This window comes from Zootoca vivipara, chromosome 3, assembly GCF_963506605.1.
Source record: "Zootoca vivipara chromosome 3, rZooViv1.1, whole genome shotgun sequence".
NCBI lineage: Eukaryota > Metazoa > Chordata > Lepidosauria > Squamata > Lacertidae > Zootoca > Zootoca vivipara.
In genome coordinates, this window is record NC_083278.1 from 112,171,329 (window position 1) to 112,192,850 (window position 21,522).

General features: G+C 43.8%; 1 protein-coding gene across 2 annotated transcripts; it reads right to left on the reverse strand.

Annotated features, from left to right (window-relative positions):
- Positions 1 to 342: 342 nt before the first annotated feature.
- PUS10 (pseudouridine synthase 10) lies at positions 343 to 19,261 on the reverse strand. 2 transcript variants are annotated; one of them, XM_035110911.2, is made up of 18 exons: positions 19,137 to 19,260; positions 17,971 to 18,119; positions 16,686 to 16,952; positions 15,447 to 15,533; positions 14,285 to 14,319; positions 13,442 to 13,553; positions 12,538 to 12,599; positions 11,978 to 12,023; positions 11,124 to 11,188; positions 9,946 to 10,031; positions 9,594 to 9,719; positions 8,829 to 8,885; positions 8,268 to 8,344; positions 5,578 to 5,633; positions 3,847 to 3,964; positions 1,744 to 1,886; positions 1,035 to 1,134; positions 343 to 862 (listed from the first exon to the last, which is right to left on the reverse strand). In XM_035110911.2, exons 1-18 carry the CDS (start codon positions 19,159 to 19,161, stop codon positions 824 to 826), a joined length of 1,650 nt encoding a protein of 549 aa, XP_034966802.2. In that variant the 5' UTR covers positions 19,162 to 19,260; the 3' UTR covers positions 343 to 823. The 2 variants fall into 2 exon arrangements, with proteins under 2 accessions (XP_034966802.2, XP_034966803.2); XM_035110912.2 differs by lacking the exons at positions 343 to 862; positions 1,035 to 1,134 and having other exon boundaries at positions 1,747 to 1,886; positions 3,830 to 3,964; positions 19,137 to 19,261.
- Positions 19,262 to 21,522: the final 2,261 nt, after the last annotated feature.

Below are 21,522 nucleotides of genomic sequence, written 5' to 3' on the forward strand. Positions count from 1 at the left end.
GCTACACTCTCCAGTGAGTATGATCCCTACAAGCATGAATATTTCATTGATAATTATTCACTGATAAAGACTTTATTCCGAAACAGTTGAACTATTCTGGATATACTGTCCTATTGAGACTTCGGAGAGACGTCTTCCTTTGAGAGACGGCTTGGAGTTCCTCGCTATTCATTGATCTGTTTGATTCTCTGTTTGACTCCGATACAATTAACAACTTGTAGTTACTTGTATATTTTGTGAGATGTGTCGTACGATATATACATCATTTTGAAATGGCTTATTCGTATATTTTGAATGACATCATAACCGATTGTATATTCACTAATAGTTATTAGCCAGCGTGTTGTGTTTGCATTTTTGTAGATTGGAATAATATTGTGACAGGCCTCAGGTGATCAGAGGACAGATGGAACCTCATTTTTAGCCATTTAATAGAGAACCAAAGGCTCCAGAAAGACCCAGAGGAACGTCATTTGGCAACCCAGCGAGAACCAGAGTTGCAGTCTGTGGGAACAGAGAACTCTTGTTCTATTTCCAAAGATATGTTTTGAGAGACCATGTTATCTTGGAAGCGCAACCAATTCCGCTGGCTGGCATTGGAGATATATGCATTTACAAAGTGGTCGAAGCACCAGACGTTCTTCGTTATAACATTTTTTTTTTTAGTTTTTTAAAAAATAGATCAACATGATCTTAAAAAATGGAACAAAAATTTTGGAAAGCCAACCGGCTTACGAAAAAACAGGGCCCATTCTGCTGTAACCAGTCCCTGACAAGACTGTTGCCCCTTCGTTCTCCACATCTTGAAAATTAAAACTTCTCATTAATCACCCAGAGCTGGAGGCCAGTCAACATCCACCGACTGCAGAGAGAAGGAAACAAATGCGAGCATTAAATCACAAATGGGAGACTCCCACTTGTCAATAGCATATATGGATCTCTAGCCAGAAAATGGCTGAAATGGCATATGAGGGCATGGGTGGGGGGTGGGTCATTATTGTCACTACAAAGAGGAACAAGGAGGTAGCACTCACTTCTACGTCCAGCTCCAAGATGTCAGCGGTTGTGCCCAAGAGCGTACCGATGTTCGGCTTGGTTCTTCCAAAGTCTCCATGAACAAACTCCTTAATGTAACTAGATTGCCATTAAGGATGAAATGAGAAGCATCAGAAGACCCCACACATCTTGCACAGTGGGGGGTGGGCAAGGGAAGGGCCGTCGCTTAGTGACAGAACATCTGCTTTGCACGCACAAGGCGCCAAGTTCATTCCCCCGCATCATCACATAGGGCTAGCAAAGGCTCCTGCTGGAGAGCGGCTGCCAGCCTGTGTTGGCACTATTGAGCTGCAGAGCGGCTGCCAGTTAGTGTTGGACCGATGGGATGTCTTTGCATAAGGCAGCTTCCGAAAGCACACGGTGTGTGGAGCCCAGAAAGTTTTAGAAGGCAGTGTGGCTTGTTCATTAACATTCACCATTAGTCCTGCAGACAATCTGCAGGATGAGACCAGGTGGGTAGGTTGTACCCCAAATTGGGCTGTGTGTACGCTGTGTGTTTCACTAATCACTCTGCAAAATCTTGCCCCAAGAAACTCTGGATTCTGCAGCCTACACACATCATGGAAATTCAGAACGCCGTTACCTTCTTATCCTGACCTTCCTCCAAGGAGTTCAGGGTGGTGTATAAGGGTGGTGTATATGGTGCGGGTTTTTTGAGGGGGGGGCACTGTGGCTCAAAAAGGATACGTCCCGGCTTGCGTCTTCAGATGGAGACGGAAATGATGCTCATCTATGTACTCCGACTGCATGGTGTAGATTACACGAACCCTGACGGCTAGTGGTCGCCGGTGGAGGACCCGCAGTGGAGTTTTTTGATCGAGCTTTAATTCCTGTGCAAGAAATCAAAAAACAAGCAAACAGAAATGCGGAACATTAAGAACAGCAGATACACGAGGAAATATTTTTTTTTCTGCATTGCAAAAACCCTCATGCTGCTGAGTTATAGGGCACATAGCTGTGCTGTATAACTATTACCAGTTATGACAGCAGACTTCTTGCCCTCGCCCTCCCAGTCCAAATACCAAACTGATGGAACCAATAAGTTCTGTGTATGGAAGGTGCTATTGCAATTAAGCACATCTCTGTATGCTAACGCAAGTGGATCAGGAATCCACAGGCCACTTTCAGAAGCAGCCGTGGGTGTCAACAGTAAGTCCAAATCTGCAAACATGAGCATGGCCGAAACTAGAGATGTCAGATACATTTGATTCAGTTTGCCTTTAACGGTTAACCTATCTAAATCACACTTCTGTAAACAGTAAGTTACCCAAAGCAGAGCCGAATCTTCAAAATTCACACTTCTCTGAATGTTGCAGTGCAGTTTCCTAGCCAAAGTAATGCGTACTTTGTGCATATAAATTAGGTATGTAAATGAAAGCAACATGCAAAAACGCATTGCTTTTTCAGGGAACTGCTTCGCAAAAATGTGTATATCAGGCAAAACTACATATGAATATGTGTATTTTAGGAGAAATTTGCACTAAAGCACTGGTGAATTTTAATTCATGGGGGGGGGGGGGAGAGATGCAAACTGAACTTAAAATTGGAAAAAGAAGAAACTAAAATTGACAAATTTGTCCATCCCTAGCCAAGACACTGACATATCTGTGCAGCAATCCTGAAAGGTGGATTAGGCGGAAAGAGTGTGCCCACGGCCCACGGCCACCAAGGGAAGTTCTGAAGTCGGGCAGGTCTTTAATTGGGGAGTCCTAAATTCCAAGTCCAACATTTGGCCCATTATACTCTGTTGTTTCCCTTGCCGCAGTGTGCAGGCTGCAATGGGGTCGGTTGGCTGCCCTGTGTCTTCCTGTCAAATGGGAGGAATTTTGCCACATTAACAAGAGCACACAGGGAGGAAAACAGGCACCTTGCAGGAGGGCAGGCACTTGCGTAGGCAAAACCCTCCCAGAGATTGTACTCTGTTGTGCAATTGCAGCGTGAGTAAGACAGGGCCTGCACAGGGATGTGAGCCCAAGGGTCATGCAGAGGTTGCGGAAAATCTGAGTGGGAGTAGAATTCGGTTTCCCTTCCTCTGAAGAAGAAAAATACAGAGGAAAAAATGAGATTGTTATGTGGCCCTTACTGGTTGTGAAGCTATGCTTAAAGCTGGGCTGGGCAATTTCTACTGAAATCTCAAAAAGGCTGGTGCGGGGGCCGAAGAAGAGATTTCTCGTGGTTGGGCCTGTGGCATAATTGGCAAAGCCAAAATAAGTTCTGAAAACTTAGAAGGTACCAGTAAATCAAGATGTATTCAACATGCAATGTGAATGGATTTTGCACTCCCTGGGTGCCTACTTTGAAATTTAGACTTATTTATTCTCCTGAAACAGGAATGCATACACCCACAGAGCAATGAGAAGAATTGAGATAGTATACTGTATATTGCCAGTACAGCCAACTGTTATGGTTTTAGATTCTGGAGAAACATGCAGATGGACATTCCCACCATACAATGCCCATCTGTCACACGTTAGCAGAGAATAATTTTATGGCGTATCTCAGATATTACAGGCATTATAAGTAAGATCTGTTAACAGCACACACAGTAATACCATGCAAAAATCTCATGCCTGGTTACTCCAAAGTTCTCTGTGTCTCAGCAAAAGGGCGTTTGTTTTTGCTACTGTTATACAACTACGAGTCAGAGTCTGTGCTCATCTGCTGGAAATAAATAAAGGCAGATCTCTGGCTGATTTGCTGTAGAGCCTGATCTGCTTTCTGCTGCCCACCCTGGTCGTGCACAATGAAAACAACAAACAAACGCGATAAATACCACCCCAGACACGCAACCTTCATGTTGTCTAGAAGCTCAACGTCTTCGTTCCGGATCACTTTTTCTGTCCATATTAAGGCACTGTAAGTTTTGGTCTTCTCTTCCTCGCCTTCCTTCATGTGCCCAATGGCCTCTCTGAAAGAAAAGCAAATAAATGGGCAACAGCCACAGGAATCTGAAAGGTGAAAGGACTCCTCAACCTTCTCTCTTTCCCCCATCCTGCAAGGTAGCGTAATGCCTGTAGGCAGGGCTGTGGCTACCTAAGCCAGGCATCCCCAAACTGTGGCCCTCCGGATGTTTTGGCCTACAACTCCCATGATCCCTAGCTAACAGGACCAGTGGTCAGGGATGATGGGAATTGTAGTCCAAAACATCTGGAGGGCCGAAGTTTGGGGATGCCTGACCTAAGCATTCTGCGCCCAGAGATTCCTGGTACAGCAACCAGAATAAATTAGGGAAGTAAAGTAGGGCTGCACTGTTTAAAACAATTACAGTGGTGCCTCGCTAGACGAATTTAATTCGTTCCACGGGTCTTTTCTTATAACGAAAAAATTCTTCTAGCGAGTCCCATAGGAATGCATTGAATTTTTTTCGAATTGTTTTTTGCCCATAGGAACGCATTAATTGAATTTCAATGCATTCCTATGGGAAACCGCGATTCGCTAGATGAAAACGCATTCGTCTAGCGAGGCAACCTCCGCTCGAAAAATCCTTTCGTTAAGCGGAAATTTCGTTAAGCAGGGCATTTGTTAAGCGAGGCACCACTGTAATTGGTTCACAAACTGACTTTATAAACACACACTTTTTATCAAATAAAAAAAGTGGCCAGGTTAATTGGTCAGTATACTAGCTTTTAAAAAGTAAAATAAAAATACAAGTGCTTATAAAAATCGCAGGGTTTAAAAAGACAAAACAGAGGGGAATGCCTCTAAGACAATGCCTCCTACGGCATATGTATTTTTTTTTACTCATATGCACATTTGATTAATGAATTGCAGAATCAACTGAAATCATATAATTAATAATAAAAAAGGTTTTCTTTAATGGAGTGAGAACCCTAAACCAAGGCAAATTCCCCTACACTTTTGCGTAATTTTAGTCTCACCCCACCCTCCACCAACAGAAGGGCTGCTTAGCCCCTCCTCTTCTGGCTTCTGAAATTTCGCTAGGGACTAGGAACGTGCTTTAAATAAAAAGTAAACAAATCTCCATGTGTGTGACTATGCAACATGTTCACAGCTATGAAAAAGAAATACTGTATGTTGGACATGCCTTGCTTTAATTAGGACAGCCGAGCTATACTCAGGGCTCAGTTTCTGTTACAGATCACAAAGTCCCAGCTCTGGAATCCATTTACAATCTCAGCTTCGAAATATGTGAAATGAAATCCTGTAATGTAATGGAAGCTGCGCCTTCTGCCTCTTATCTCCCTCCAAGGGCAACTGCTGTGGGCAGAGGATCGAACACACGATTGCATTATACCATTTCCAGACAGGTGAATAGAAGAGACCTGGCTATTGAAGGAAACAGTATAGTTTGCTTTGCCTATTCCAAAACCCTCCCAAATCAGAGCTTTCTTTGGGCGTGTAGCAGAATCACCCAGTTGCTCTTGCTGCTGCCATTTTGAAAGAGCTTCACAGAGATGGCACAAGCTTGGGAAAGGGTTAACATACCCATGTTACGGTCTCAAATTCCCTGCTTTTCTACACACACCAAAAAAAGCTATATTCAAGTACCAAAACACTGACCTGGTGACGAGCTGTAGATCACGAACTTGGACTTTGTCTGAAGAGTTATTTATGGTCTATAAACAAACAAAGATTACCTCAGCCTCATCTGATTGTTTAAAATTTAAAACGATTCCAGGGTTTTGCAGTTAAAAAACAGAAAGGCAATGGGAGTTCCCTCATATAATGGTTTGAGAAGAAACTGTCTTTTTTTTTCTGGGAGGAAGAAACAGCCAGAACCAGTGAAAGTGCCCAACTTTGGTTTGCTTTTTTTAAAAAAAGCTCTAATCTAAATACAGTCATACCTCCGGTTGCGAACGTGATCTGTGCGGGAGGCATGTTTGCAACCTGAAGCGTTCATAGCCTGAAGCGCCACGCCTGCGCATGACGCGATTCGGTGCTTCTGCGCATGACATCATTTTGCGTTAATGTACATGCGCGAGCGCCAAAACCCGGAAGTAACCCGTTCCGATACTTCCGGGTTCGGCGCAGTCCACAACCCGAAAATGCGCAACCCGCAGCGTTCGTAACCTGAGGTATGCCTGTACAAAGTGCTGCTGGCCACAGTGCATAGAGCAGAGCTTTCCAAACTTCTCAGATTGGTGACACACTTGTTAGACATGCATCATTTCATGACCCAGTAATTCAGTTTTACTAGCAAACCGGAGGTTAAACTAACCCCTTTCCGGTCCCGGGAGGAGCGTGGGGAGCATTTGCACGACACACCGACACACTTAACGTTTCACAACACACAGTTTGGAAAGCTCTGGCGTAGAGCGTTGGGTTAGGAGTGGGGAGACTTAGGTTCAAATCCCCCACGTTCCACTTTCTTCCGACCCAATCTACATAACACTTGCGGGAAAGGAACTGTGCAAACTGCCTTGAGCTCCCTGATAGAAGAACAGGATTAAGAACTGGTTTCTTTAACAAAAAATAAATCAGATGAAGTTATAAAATAGTGAACAGTAAGCATGAATCAAATCACAACACTGAACAGCTCTAACTCATTAAAATATTTAGACTGCATCTTGATACAAGGCAGCCAACAACTCAGTGTATTGCTTGCCATCTCTAACCTGTGCATATCTGAAGCCAGCTCGTCTAACCTCTACCTTTCTCATTCCTTTCATAATGGGCAGCTGTGGGAGCGTCTGAAGGAGCGTCTCCACCCCCATCGTTCTGCCCGGATGCTGAGGTCCAGCTCTGAGGGCCTTCTGGCGGTTCCCTCCCTGCGAGAAGTGAGGTTACAGGGAACCAGGCAGAGGGCCTTCTCGGTGGTGGCACCTGCCCTGTGGAACGCACTCCCACCAGATGTTAAGGAAATAAAAAAAATTGACTTTTAGAAGACATCTGAAGGCAGCCATGTTTAGGGAAGTTTTTAGTGTTTGATGTTTTATTGTGTTTTTAATATTCTGTTGGGAGGCACCCCGAGTGGCTAGGGAAACCCAGCCAGATGGGCGAGGTAACCAACTTTTTCTCCCTTAAAACTATGCCATCGAAATGCCCACGTAATACTTCGTTATTGGGCTGGTTTTGTGTAGCATTTGTATATTCCCTCTAACTTGCTATTGGACTCAGAATTTTCTCAGGTGGTCTCCCACCCAGGGACTGCTTAGCCTCAAAAAAGTGGCCGCATCCTATGCCTCCAGATCATGTCCTGGGAATGGTTGGAAGGTGAACCCATGTTATCAAAGATGGCCGAGTCCTAAAGGAGGAAGGTTTCACTACAGAATTGTATTTTTTAAAAAACTGCCTAAAAAAAAAGCTACAACAAATAATACTCTGCCTCCCAAAAGTAGTGTTGTTGTTGTTGTTGTTTTAACCAGCTTGTATTAGGGCAGTGATGGTGAACCTTGGCACTCCAGATGTTTTGGGACTACAACTCCCATCATCCCTGACCACTGGCCCTGTTAGCTAGGGATGATGGGAGTTGTAGTCCCAAAACATCTGGTGTGCCAAGGTTCGCCATCACTGTATTAGGGGTAGTTTGGGGAAAACCTAGAGTAATGTACTGTATTGGCCTGAATATAAGCCGCACCTTTAAAATTGGAGGGGAAACAAGAAAAAATATCCGAATGTAAGCTGCTCCATTCCTTGCTGCGTTGCCAGCGGCCTTTCCCCTTCCTCGCTCTCTCCCTTCCCGGCCTTGGGGGAGAGGACGGGGGAGTACGCCCAGGGAGGGCGCTGCTTTGCCGCGCTCCTGGCGGTGTTTGCCCGGCGCTTCTGGCTGCACACCATAAGGTCGCAAACATAAGCCACACTTCAACTTTTCACAGTCAGAATTTGGGGGGAAAGTGAGGCTTATATTCAGGCCAATATGGTATTAAAAACTGTAATCTGATTCTCTGAGTGTGACTGGGTAAATTCCAGAGAACCCTGAACATCAGGGAGGCTAACTTTCCACTTTTCTTACTACTCTTTTATAAGAGGGGGTGGGATGGTCTTAATGGATTGGCAGGACCCATAAGAAGGGGCAGCCCCTTAGGTATCCTGAACCCAAGGTGGTTAGGGCCTCAAAAGGAAACAGACAGGACTTTGGGAGGAAAGGGTCAAGTCTTGTGTCTTGACGCCCTAAAAAAGGTTTCAATCACAGACGGGTAGCGGTGCTCGTTTCTTGCAACAAAAACCACAAAGAGTTTTGTGGCAGCTTAAAGGTGGCTTTGCAGACCGCCTGCCAGTGTGCCATTTTCAACACCTTGCAAGCCATTTACCTGTTGAAGCTCCTTCATTTCCTCTGCAGCCAACCGGACTTTTCGGGGATTCACGAGCTCAACCGCGAAGGGCCTTCCTGTCAACGTTGGAGCGACCATGAGGTTTGGTGGGGGGGGGGGAATGGGGACAGGGGGTTGCAAGAGACTGCACAATAAGATATCCACAGATATTTTTGGTGGAGTAAAAGGGGGGGGGGAACACTCTATTCGCGGGGCCTTGAAATGCTTTCACTTATCTTCGTAAACAGCTCTGGGAGCCCATTTGGGGTGCAAAAGCCATAAATAATAAGGCATTTCTAAATCCTTGAATTTGTGCTGGCAGCACAAAAACTGTATGAAACTAATGATCTTTCAGAACGTGAAATCTAATTGCTACACAGATATTTGAATGCAAGGTGCTGGGCACTATTCTGACCCACCACCAGAGGGCACTGTCTGCTTAAAGGGCTCCAAACATACCAGCCTGTCCCATTGACAACACAACCCTTCTGAATCCCATGGGGCTTACTCCCAGGTAAGTGAGTTTAGGATTACAGACTTAGGCTGTGAGCCAAGTGTTACCTTTGCCCAGTGTTCTCACATCTACGTCTTCTCTTCCGGAGGATGAAAAATTGAAACCTTCGAAACAGGAAGGAAAAGGTTGGCTTAGCTTGCTAACTCACCATTGCCAGTATCCTCTCCACACAACCCTGAGCCCTTGTTGCAGGATTCCACGGCTTGGGGTCAAACGGGGGGGGGGGAGTGCTCTTAGCTCCATTCTATAGCCCCTGTAAGAGCAACACTAATGTGGAACCCATATATGGTGTGGAAAGGGAACAGCACAGATATGAAAAACATTGGATACATTTGGGGCTCTGTTTATGTTGTTATGAGGGAAACTGCGGTCCAGAAACACCTGGAGAGCCACAGGTTCCCCACGGTTGCTCTGTGGGCAAATGCTTTTCCTCCACCACTGAGGTTTCATCGAGAGGGCTAACGGCAAGGAGATGTTCTCTTGGACAAGTGAGCCACTCTGTTGCATGGGGACAGGTGGAGAGGTGGTCCAAAAATGAGCCATTAGATTTTTCTACAGGTAGGTTTTTACCCAGAAAGAAAGGCCTTTCCAGAACAAAAATGCCCCCAACCTCTTGGCAAAAGTAGGTTAAGGAGGGAATACAAACAGGTGATTCTAGGATGGGTGTTCCAGGATGTGGGCACTACCACTGAAAATGCCAAGCCCTGAATGTAATTTTCCATCAAAAAGATTTTGGGTGGCTTGATTTAAGTTATGCATGGAAGACATGCAGGTATATGAATGCACACTAAGCACAAACAGAAAGCACTCACTGTCTGCTTTGAAGGCAGCCATGAGATGCTCTGAGATCAGTTCTTCTACGGAGGATTCCATTTTCCTCTCTCCATCTATAATCCAGGGAGTCTGGGGTAAGTTTCTCGAATATTTGTTATATCTTCCTGTAAAAGGAAGAAAGGAAACAGGGTATTTGGTATCCTGTAAGTTCGGCAAAAGTAGCAAAGATTTATTTATTTTATTACTTGAAGAAGGGAAACAAACAGCACAGCATTATTTATTAATTTACGCACCCACATAATGCCCAAATAGGCTTCTAAGTTTTTTACAAGTATATTAAGAGATGACTGCAAGGGGGTGGGGAGACCCACTATATATTTATGTATTTACCGGCAACGAAGATGGCCCCATTGGTACACTGAATGTCAACAGCTGTGCAAGGTGCTTTGGGTGAAGTCAAAGGGCATGGAAAGTTTCTGTATAGGAGAAAATAAAGGAGCGAGCCATTAAAAACACACGACAAGACCCTGGCAGGGTGAAAGAGAGAGAAAATGGCCTCAGCTGTATATTACAGTAAACCATAAGCCATAAAGATATCTCAGAGGTTTAAAGCCTAGGAAAACAGGAGAGATATTTGCCTGGTGCCTAACTGACACGACATAAGCACAGGTGTGGCTCCCTGGGGTGAGAGTTTACAAGCAAGGTGTTGTAGCTGAAAAGGCCCTCACCCCCGTATGGTGGAGCCACTTGGAGGAAGAGGAACAAGGCATTAAACCTGCTGGTTTTCTGAGATTCAATAAGTCCTGCATAAGATTCTACTGAATCAGCATCAGAGTGGCTTGTGCAGAACTTCAGAAAGCAGAAGGATCTAACGCCTTGTTTCTTTGGCCATATCCAGTAATTTGATGTCCTTATCAGAGTTCAAGCCATTCTCACGTTGAAGATTTGGAAATGAAGTGTTAGCTGTTTTCCCAGACTGCCTTTCCCTAAAGCCAGAAATTGAAATACAGTGGTACCTCGACTTACGAATTTAATCCGTTCCGAATGGACCTTCGTAAGTCGAAAAAACGTAAGTAGCAGCCTATGGGGAAAAAATATTTTAGAAATCGTGAGTCGAAGCAACCCCTATTAAAAATTCGTAAGTCGAAAAAAATCCTATTTGCGCCGCATCCAAAATGGCGGACGGAGCTCCGTTCGTAAATTGAAACATTTGTACGTTGAGTCATTTGTAAGTCGAGGTACCACTGTACTGAATTTGTTTCATTCTCAGTTGCCCCGGAATGCATTCAACTGCAATTACTGTCAGAGAGAGAGACCCTGTCAGAACAACTGAGACACACAGTGGCCAAGAGATACATACATGCACACCTGAAATCACAGTGGATTTTGAGGTATGGGGAACAAAATGCAGAAACCACACCCATTTATAGACTCAGAACATATTAACCCATTTACTTATTACTTCCAGGTTTATATGACATTTCCCCCTGTAACATTTCACTTTGCTCTTTGATTTTCCCGATAAATTCCCACACACCAAGGTTAAAATAGGTTCAGAGCTCGCTTACTTAAGGAAATCTTCTTCACTGATCATATCCAAAGCCTTAACCACAGCCATTCTGGTGAAGACAGACTGCAAATGAATAAAGTACAGTGGTAACTCAGGTTACAGATGCTTCAGGTTACAGACTCCGCTAACCCAGAAATAGCACCTCGGGTTAAGAACTTTGCCTAAGGATGAGAACAGAAATGTGCGGCAGCGGCGCAGCGGCAGCAGGAGGCCCCCCATTAGCTAAAGTGGTACTTCAGGTTAAGAACAGTTTCAGGTTAAGAACAGACCTCCAGAACGAATTAAGTTCTTAACCAGAGGTACCACTGTATCAGGTATTCCTAAAACAATTCCTCTGTTTAATTCACTTCAGCTGAGTCAATGGAATGTCATTTCTCAGAAACTCTTTATCTGATACTGTTATTTTAATTAATACTTAATTGTTAGTTTAGGCTGCAACACTTAGTTCCCACTATGTCCCACTGAATCCAACAGGACTTGCTTCTGAACATATATTGGATTGCACTGTTAATCAGAATCTTGTACATCACCTTGGGAAGTTTTATTATAGAAAGGTGATTAATACGTTTTGTCATGTTTTTTTGTTTTTGTTTTTTATTCTAACTGTAAGGTGCTTTGGAAACCAATCCTGGCTGGGAAATAAGTTTTAGAACTCACACACAGTAAGGATTCAATCCAAATTCAGGGGGGATATCCCACAAGAATGGAAAAAACGAAGAACAGCCTTACTATACAGTATAAGGAGGAAGGAAGGAAGAACAATAACAAGTTTGTGATGGCTTGTGACCCTACTAAATTCTGATCTTGCAAAAAAAAAATGGGAAAGGGAATAATTTCCCAGAATTTGCTTACCTGCTTGTTCTTTGCTGGTTTGAAGCAACTTGGACATGCTGAGGCTCTAAATGGAAAAACAAACAGCATTTAATGGTTTGAAAACTTTTTTTACACATGGTGTCAGAACAGATTCAGTGAGGACAAGGTTGCAAAGGCCTATGCAGCTGGTGTCTAAGTCAGAGAGCATCCACCAAGAGGATCTTTCCTCTCCTTCCTGGCATCAAAACATTGGCTGCTTCTTGGGTACAGATATCCCTCTCTGGATATTGTGTCTAATGTTAATCGAAGGCGGAGCCTAGTCTGGGTTGATGCCTGACAGTGTGTATGAAGGTCCTGGGCTGCCCAGACGACAAGACCCCCCCCCCCCTGGCTTGGCTGATGTGGTCCAATGGAAAGCAGAGCCATACATTTGGTACCAGCCTGGCTGCAGGAGTTGCCGGAAGGAGGCGTACGAGGCGCCATCCAACCGTCTTAGGGAATCCACTCTGGATTCGTGCAGGAGTTACTCCCAACATTTTCTCCTCCCAAAGATGTCCCTGTGAATGTACAACGCCTTTATTCATCACATCCCAACTTACAGGAAATGGCAGTCCTCGTCTGTTTCTGGATGAGCGAAGACCACGCTGACTTCAAACAGGCTCTGAGTCGCAATTCAAAAGACAGTGGAATGTTATTGTTTAATTCCGCAGTGGAAATGTGACAAACTCCCATTTCCTTCCGTAGCCTTGAACTCTGTTTGGGGACCTGCCTGAAACTCTCTCCCTCCAGTTCAGAACTGGAAAATGGAGACCTTACAGTCAAAGAGAGACTGATTGATCAAATTGATGGAGTATGCAGAACTGGACAAGCTGACAGGTCAGATAACAGATCAAACAGCACAAAAAATTAAAAATGATTGGAATATATTCAAACAATACTTGAAAGACCATTATGGAGAATTAAATTTTTTGATCGGTTTAGAGTAACTCCTGTAAGGAATTTTTTAAAAAAATATAATGGAATTAGGTTACTGAATAAATGGTTGTGTTAGGAGGGGCACTTAACTAAGAAAAACTGAGGACCCAAGTAAGTAGAGGAGGGAAGTCAAATGCAAATGGATTATAAATGAATCAAATAAATAAGTATGAATTTTTGTGTTTGTTTTTTCTTTTATCATTTTTAAAAACATATGTTTAATTACAGGAAAAATCGTTACAATATGTTATGACGAATGCATGTCAAAATAAATCAATAAAAATGAACTTGGGGAAAAAACCTCTCTCTCTCTCGCTTTAGCTCTGCACAAAGAAAACTAGCTTGTCAGGAGGTAAGGTTCTTCCCTCACCCTGAAATACTAAGTTTCCATGTGCAGGAATAATTAAACTTTTTCTTTTAATTTAGAGGAGGATTCAACCATCCATGTACCATTCTGAAGTGGTGAAGCCCAGCAACAGAAAGCCCATGACAGTAAAACACTGTTTAAGTTATATATTTATACAATACCTTTCCATCAGCAGGGACCCCCAATTGCTCCAGAAACAGGGGGTGAATAATCCATTTGTATGCTTCCTTTAGCTGAACAAGGTCTTCTTTTTCTGCTAAAAAATCCTGTTTCCTAAATGATTTTTAAAAGTAAGACTCAGCAACTTAAATCAAGTGGGGGGGGGAGGGATTCAGTCAATTCTGTTTAGTTTTAAAATACTCATTTCAATCTATAGTTTTGAACTTGTACCTCTGCTCTCAAAAATTTTATCACCCAAAGTACTACTAACAGCAACTAGAATACATGTTGTAACATTTGCTAATGGAAGGACCTGCCAGCGAGAAAGAGGAAATGACTAATTAAAAGGGTCAGTTCAGTAATGCTGTGACTGGAGCAAAAAACTCACAACTGATTAGAAGTTTAAAAAGAAAGGGGCAAGGATGAAATGCCTAGTTAAAGTATCATCTGGTGTGAGAAGCAAGGCCTCTACTGAATGGGACTTGCTTCTCATTAAATATATGTTAGGACCTTGCCTGCAAAGATGCGCTTTGTGGGATTGTTGTGGGGGAATTTAGCACTATGTGAAACAACCGTCATGGTTCTGCTTCCAGCCCAGTTCAGGAACAACAATGGATCAGTGGTGCTAAGGGGCTTTAGTATTAAGACAATAAATTGATTAGGGCAATCAGAGGAGTTAACTACCAAGGGAAGAGGATGAGATATTGCACATTACCCCCTCTCAATACAATTCCCCTCACATGCCCGCCAAGCACACACAAAGAGGAGAACCATACAGTGCCAATGACATTTGAAAACCTAGGGCGCAAGGCAGGATGGGAAAAATCCCACCAGGAAGTACTCACGCCATTTCCTCTTTTACTTGCAACCATGCTGCATGCTTCAGGCAAGGTCCGAGAAAAAACAGAAAAATGAGAGGGAGAGGGAGAGAGGGAGAGAGAGAGAGAGAGAGAAGTGGTAAATTAAATGAAGGTTTCATAACCTTCTCATCTGTAACTGGCTGAGAAAATCCAGACCAAGAATCAGCTACTTTCACAGAAATCAAAGCCACAGAGGATACACAACATTAGACGTGGCCAAGTCTCCCCCACCAATTCAAAAAGCCAAGCTTCAGTTCAGCCTAGCCCAATTTCCCCTCCCTTTCACTCACCCCTCGCCCAATTGCTACTGGTCATGTATTGCTGGATGCCACACACGGTGTATTCCTAACAGGTGAAAACAAGGTAAGTTTTTAAACCACCCCTGCCCCTGAAGCTCAACATCAAAAAACCAAGATCATGGCCACCGGTCCCATCACCTCCTGGCAAATAGAAGGGGAAGAAATGGAGGCAGTGAGAGATTTTACTTTCTTGGGCTCCTTGATCACTGCAGATGGTGACAGCAGTCCCGAAATTAAAAGACGCCTGCTTCTTGGGAGAAAAGCAATGACAAACCTAGACAGCATCTTAAAAAGCAGAGACATCACCTTGCCGACAAAGGTCCGTATAGTTAAAGCTATGGTTTTCCCAGTAGTGATGTATGGAAGTGAGAGCTGGACCATAAAGAAGGCTGATCGCCGAAGAATTGATGCTTTTGAATTATGGTGCTGGAGGAGACTCTTGAGAGTCCCATGGACTGCTAGAAGATCAAACCTATCCATTCTTAAGGAAATCAGCCCTGAGTGCTCCCTGGAAGGACAGATCGTGAAGCTGAGGCTCCAATACTTTGGCCACCTCATGAGAAGAGAAGAATCCTTGGAAAAGACCCTGATGTTGGGAAAGATTGAGGGCACTAGGAGAAGGGGACAACAGAGGACAAGATGGTTGGACAGTGTTCTCGAAGCTACGAACATGAGTTTGACCAAACTGCGGGAGGCAGTGCAAGACAGGAGTGCCTGGCGTGCTATGGTCCATGGGGTCACGAAGAGTCGGACATGACTAAACGACTAAACAACAACAAGCCCCTGCCCCCTGTCCTTCTCAACAAAGGTCATACTCAGAGCACAAACAAGCACAAGCAAATACTCACCTCCCTTACAGATAACTGTGCGGGGAAAGAGACTGAAAACACAAAGCTGGTAAACTGGTATTCAGAAGAATTAATTTTGTGGCACACCTGAAAAACAATGAGCCATGTTATTTGAATATAAACACATACATACACCACTATGCAATTTAAAAAGTTCTCAAAGCAATTACACCTTGTACAAGAAGGCTTGCAAACATGTTTGAATCAAATTGTTTTACATTCTCATAGCTTCCCTATGTAGATGTGCTTGCTTCTACCAAAGGAATTCTTCTATGTAGTCAGGACAGGTCAAATACAGTGGTACCTTGGGTTAAGAACTTAATTCCAAAGGTCCGTTCTTAACCTGAAACCGTTCTTAACCCTGAGGTACCACTTTAGCCAGGCATCCTCAAACTTCGGCCCTCCAGATGTTTTGGACTACAATTCCCATCATCCCTGACCACTGGTCCTGTTAGCTAGGGATCATGGGAGTTGTAGGCCAAAACATCTGGAGGGCCGCAGTTTGGGGATGCCTGACTTTAGCTAATGGGATCTCCTGCTGCTGCCATGCCGCCAGCATGTGATTTCTGTTCTCATCCTGGGGCAAAGTTCTTAACCTGAGGTACTACTTCCGGGTTAGCAGAGTTTGTAACCCGAAGTGTTTGCAACCCAGGGTGTTTGTAACCCGAGGTACCACTGCAGCTCACTAACAGTCCCACTGCCTGCATGCTTACTTGGAAGTTAAGTTCCACTGTGCTCGTTGGGGCTAGCTCCCAAGTAAGCATGTGTACCATTGCAGCCTAAATGAGATTTCAGCAAAGAAAGTTCAGTAAAACCCTTTAAGGGAGGCATGTCCAAAGTCCATTTCGGGGGCCTAATCCGGCCTGCCGGTTGGGCTAATCCGGTCCTTGTCGCAGTTTATCTCTGGGGTAAAACCCTAAAAAAAAGCTCAACAACTTCAAGGTCAGCAACTCTGGCCGGCCCTCACGCATGTTCACTTCATCAAATCTGGCCCTCTTTGAAAAAAGTTTTGAAGTTTGGGCACCCCTGCTTTAAGGTATACAACTAAATTTTAATCACAGGAGACCCATCAAAATTAATGAACATGACTAAGTTAGGCTCATCCATTTCAATGGGTCAACTCTTAGTAAAATTCAGCTGAATGCCACCCACTACATGCATGCTGTGTATTACGTGTACATCCATGGGAAATGCTGCAGATTTTTTCTACAGTAAAGCTACCAATCAGCTGACACTTACCGCTTTGACAAAATCCATCTCACAGAGCTCCTGCAGAATTCCCAGGCAGATGTTGCACACAGCTGGCCTTAAGTTCTCATCACCACCACCAGCATTTCTATCATTCTCCACATTAGGTACCTGGTGGCTTCCATTTGAGGTCTGTTCCTCCCCCACTTTGGCACTATCCAGTTTGATTCGCTTACAGGGAGGATTTGCCGTTTCACAAGGTAATTTGTTCTCCTCTGTAGCGTTCTCCAGAAACTCATGCAGTTCATTAAGCAACTCCTGATTGACAAAGGAAGCAGAGTAAAACTTGGTAGGTAGAAGGGTGCCAGGGGTCGCTTCAGCATGTACTGTGACAGCCAGGTGTCCTGAAACCAACAGCTCCTGTAAATGCCCAATAGCCTTTCAACAGAGAATAATGTCAGATAGTCTGTTGCCTTGCAAATTAAAGTGGACCTGCTAAGCAAATAAAAAGGTCTTTGATATTGCGGTCCTGTGCATATTTAGGTAGGGGTTAGACTCATTGAACTGTGTGGGACTTAGTTTTGAGTAAATGTTAATAGGATTCATATCCTATGCACATTGGTATCATAAATGTTTTGAGTAAATGTGCTTAAAATTGTATGTATGGATGTTTTACGATGGCCTACACTCGAAATGCCTAATACAGGTTTGGCGAGGAAGAAGAAGAGGAGTAAATGTGCACAGGATAGTATCATATAAGTGAAACCAGAAGTGAGAAGAGAAAGTGCACTTGTTCTTAGGAACATAGGAAACTGCCTTATAATGAGTCAAGGCAATGGTCTATCTAGCTCAGTACTGTCTATGCTGAGTGGCAGTGGCTTTCCAGGGTTTCAGACAGGGGACATTCCCAGTCCTAACTGGAGATGCTGGGGACTGAACCTTGGACCCACTGTATGCAAGGCAGATGTTCTACCACTGTGTGATAGTCCTTCCTCAGAGCTGCAGGTCTTTCCTATACTTCTTAGACATATAATGGGGAAGATTGTGGACTGGACTTCTGGGTAGGTGGAAAACACAGGAGAACTGGAGAAAGGATATGATGGAGGGAAAGAATACAACAATGGATTTTAAATAGGTCGACAGCTGTTTGTTGTTCCTCATTAAAAATATATTTTGGGGTCCTGCAATTTTTGTCTCCCCACTCCAAATGCTCCAGCCTCCTTTCATTCCCCAAGAATACACCTCTTGCTCTGAAAGGAAGACCAGGATCAGAGAGATCTGAAAACAAATTAAAATCACCCCATCATTATCATAATGTACTTCAATTTAATCAAACCTTATAGGGTCGCCTGTACAAAGCCTGAGATCCTATCCGGCAAAACCTGAAAATACAACGTGGGCATGCTCCAAAATTCAGTAACTTCTGTGCAATAGACCTGTCCTTTTCAGATAGTGCAGTCGTGCTGGTGCTCATGCTGGTAAAGCCTGTATTTGAAGAGAAAAACAATCAGCAGAAACACTACCGCAGCAGGCTGGAGAGTGAGAATCGAGGGAACACTCATTAAAATAGCACAGCAGTAATTCAAAAGTGAAGACACAGAGATGCTGAGGACCATTCAGAAAAGAACAACAACAAGCATGGTCCCATATATGAAATCATTTCCTTGTGAGAAAAGGCTGATTACTAGAAACCAAAGAACTAACTCTGGGCCACTGCCAGTATAAATTGCCTTATACTGAGACCATTGGTGTATTTAGCTTAGTACTGTGCATGCTAAATGGCAGCTTCTCCCCAGAGCGTCAAGGAGTATTCCCAGCCCTGCCTAGAAATGCCATTGAGGACTGAGACGGGGGCGTTCTGCATGCAAAGCAGCTGCTCTACGACTGAGCTGTGGCCCTTCCCTTCTTCCTGCACTGTATTCTCCTCGGGCAGGAGATATAGAAGCATGATAAGCCGCACCACCAGGTTAAAGAACAGTTTTTACCCATGGGCCGTGGGGTTGCTGAATGGAAGACAACAACAGTGCAGCTGACGTTCGGGGTTGGTGGTCCTACAACAGCACACAGAGTGTAACAAGGACTGAGAGATTGCGGTGTGTGGGTGTGTGGGGCTCGTTTAATCTCACTGTAAACAAGTGGTACAGTGACAATAAAGTTTTTATTATTTGTTTATTTATCTATCTATCTATCTATCTTCCTGCACTGAAGAAAACCACTCCCGTCTCCTCTTTCCACTTCCACCCGCCCCTAGAGTTCCCGCTACTTAGGCCGTCATCACTATCCAGTACCACAAGACATACTATTCTAAGGCTTAAATTATACAATGAAAACCATTTACCTAAGAGCAAGCCTCGACTTGCTTTCGAGTAAACATGAGCATAGGGTTGCGCATTCCCTCCCTCCTCTCTCAGATCTTGCTAAAAGCAACTCACTGCGCCCAAACAGCTTAAAGAATCCCCCACCCCTCCGATCCTAAGAAACCGAGGTTATTTTCCAGCTCACCTGCCTCTTTTCGCTTGTCAAACATAAAAAAAGAGACTCTGGGGGAACCATTCACCAGTTGCACCCTCGGTCCGCGCACCAATTAGTTCCGCACTCGTAGGAAGAGAAAGCGGAGAGAAAAGGAAGCAACCTCCCAGAAACAATAGTTCCGCCTCCAAGTTGCGGCGGCCTCCCGTGGAGCCCATAGGGTACCAAGCCTCTAAGGATTTCCGACCTATACTTCCGGATGCCAACAGCCATTCCAAGCGCCCCGTGCGGATCAAAGGAGGCAGCTGTAAGGATCCCGGGAGGGGAAGAGGCTCGGCGGAGGGTGGTTTCCCGTCGTGACTGTGCTATGGACAGCATTACGTTGCCCCTTCCGCAATAAAAACAAAACAAAGCAACGACTGTACTGTATAGGCTTCGTTGGAAGACCCTGTTCCATGTTGGCTGAGCTCCAAACTCAGGCGTCGCACCCCATTAAATGGCAATAGCTAACAATATGAATAAACTGAACACAGTAATTAAAAAGATGAAAACGGGGCATTTGATGTGCGATGGAAGAAAAACATTAAAAACATTATTTTTTGTTTCGACTACGTCAGACCAACACGGCTACCTATCTGTAACAATTAAAAACACAAAAAACACACACATTAAAATCGGCTAAAAAGCATCGGGAAAACGCAGGGCCGGATTTACCAGTAGGCCCTAAACTACTGAAGGTAATGGGGCCCTTTATATGTCCAGTTGTCCTTTGTCAGCAACAAATTGTCACTGTTTCTTGTGTTGAATATATGCTGTATGGTAATTTATGGAACTAATAGGTGTCTAAAGCCATCTGCACATAACAAAACATGTATTTTATCAAAGTAATTGTTGTACTGAAATACAGTTAAGTGTATTTCTGTATGGCTGTGCAGCAGCAAGATTATTGATAGGTCAAAAATGGAAAAAGGAAGAGGCACCTAGTATATCAGAATGGCAGATCAAGCTAGTGGAGTTCATGAATATGGATAGAATGACTGCCGCAATAAGAAATGTTCCAAAACAAAGATTAATTAAAACATGGGAATATGTAGATTATTTTAAGAAAAAAAGATAAAAACAGAGCTGGTGGTTTGTTTAGCCTAGCTAGGAGAACACAGGGGAATCAAGAGGGAATCAGGATTATAAAAGATAAACAAAGGGATAGATTTTAGGACGACTGTAACGCAGAACTCAGAAGAACTTGAAAGATAAGCGCTGTGTGAAAGTTTGGAAGTTGATTTTAAATATATATACAGGATTAAGATGTATGTAACAAGATCTGAAGGAATAACTGTATAAGTGCTTGTTACTGTAATATGTAATATGTTTTTTTTAATTGAATGAATAAAGTTTATTTTTAATTTTTTTTTAAAAAAGAAGTATATTAATAGTGAAATACAATAAAGTATATTAATAGTGAAATAATTATTAAGCTGTAACTTAAAATTCATAACAAACTTAATAATGCAAACACATTGGCATTTGGCAATAACAAAAGTTAACACTTTAGAAACACAATTTACAAAGACTCATAATCTAGTCTCTAGAAACTTGCTATAACATGAAATAGTAATTTTAGGGTTTTTTTATCTTATATTTTGGAAATGTACATCCAGGTTTTTTCCCCGCTTTAATTTTTTTTGGAGACCCCCCAAGAGAGTGGGGTCCTAAGCTATAGCTCAGGCACGTCCAACAGGTAGATCGTGATCTACCGGTAGATCACTGGACATCTGCGGTAGATCCCTGGTAGATCATTGGCTCCCTCCAAAGAAGATGAGCAACTGTGGCTCCCCTAAAAAAAACCCTCAACATTTTACCTCCTCCCTGAAAACACTCAACAACTTTGACCTCAACCCCCCCCCCCAAATGGGCCTTCCTCCTTCCTAAAAGGGGTAGATCACTGTCAGTTTTTAACTCTGTGAGTAGATCGCAGTCTCTTGGGAGTCGAAACAAAATAAAAAAAATCCTTCAGTAGCACCTTAAAGACCAACTAAGTTTTTATTTTGGTATGAGCTGCATGCACACGAAAGCTCATACCAAAATAAAAACTTAGTTGGTCTTTAAGGTGCTACTGAAGGAATTTTTTTATCTTGGGAGTTGGCCACCCCTGTGCTTGCTTAGCTTATACGTAAATCCGGCCCTGGGAAAACGTGCAAAATATGTTTTCATTGGTAGCCAAGCGGGGGCGATTGCTTTCCTTTGCTTTCGCCCGGCTTCGTTCCGCGCGCACCTCTTTGAGCTCGAGCCGGCACGTGCGCGAGGCCACGCCGCCGACGCCGCAGCCAGAAACGGTCGATCCCCGAGCTCAGCGTGTCGCCTGAGAGGGGCGGGTCCTTCTCCCCGGCGGGACCGACGACTCGGCGCTCGGCTCCGGAGA

Bases quoted from the DNA above. Each gene is read 5' to 3' on its own strand.
- PUS10 (XM_035110911.2), bottom strand. From the start codon at position 19,161: ATGTTTGACAAGCGAAAAGAGGCAG. The intron at 12,024-12,537 runs GTAAGTTGGGAT...TTTTCCATTTAG, and splicing joins GACGAGGACTGCCATTTCCT to AGCCTCAGCATGTCCAAGTT. The intron at 3,965-5,577 runs GTCAGTGTTTTG...CTTTTCTTTCAG, and splicing joins GATCTACAGCTCGTCACCAG to AGAGGCCATTGGGCACATGA.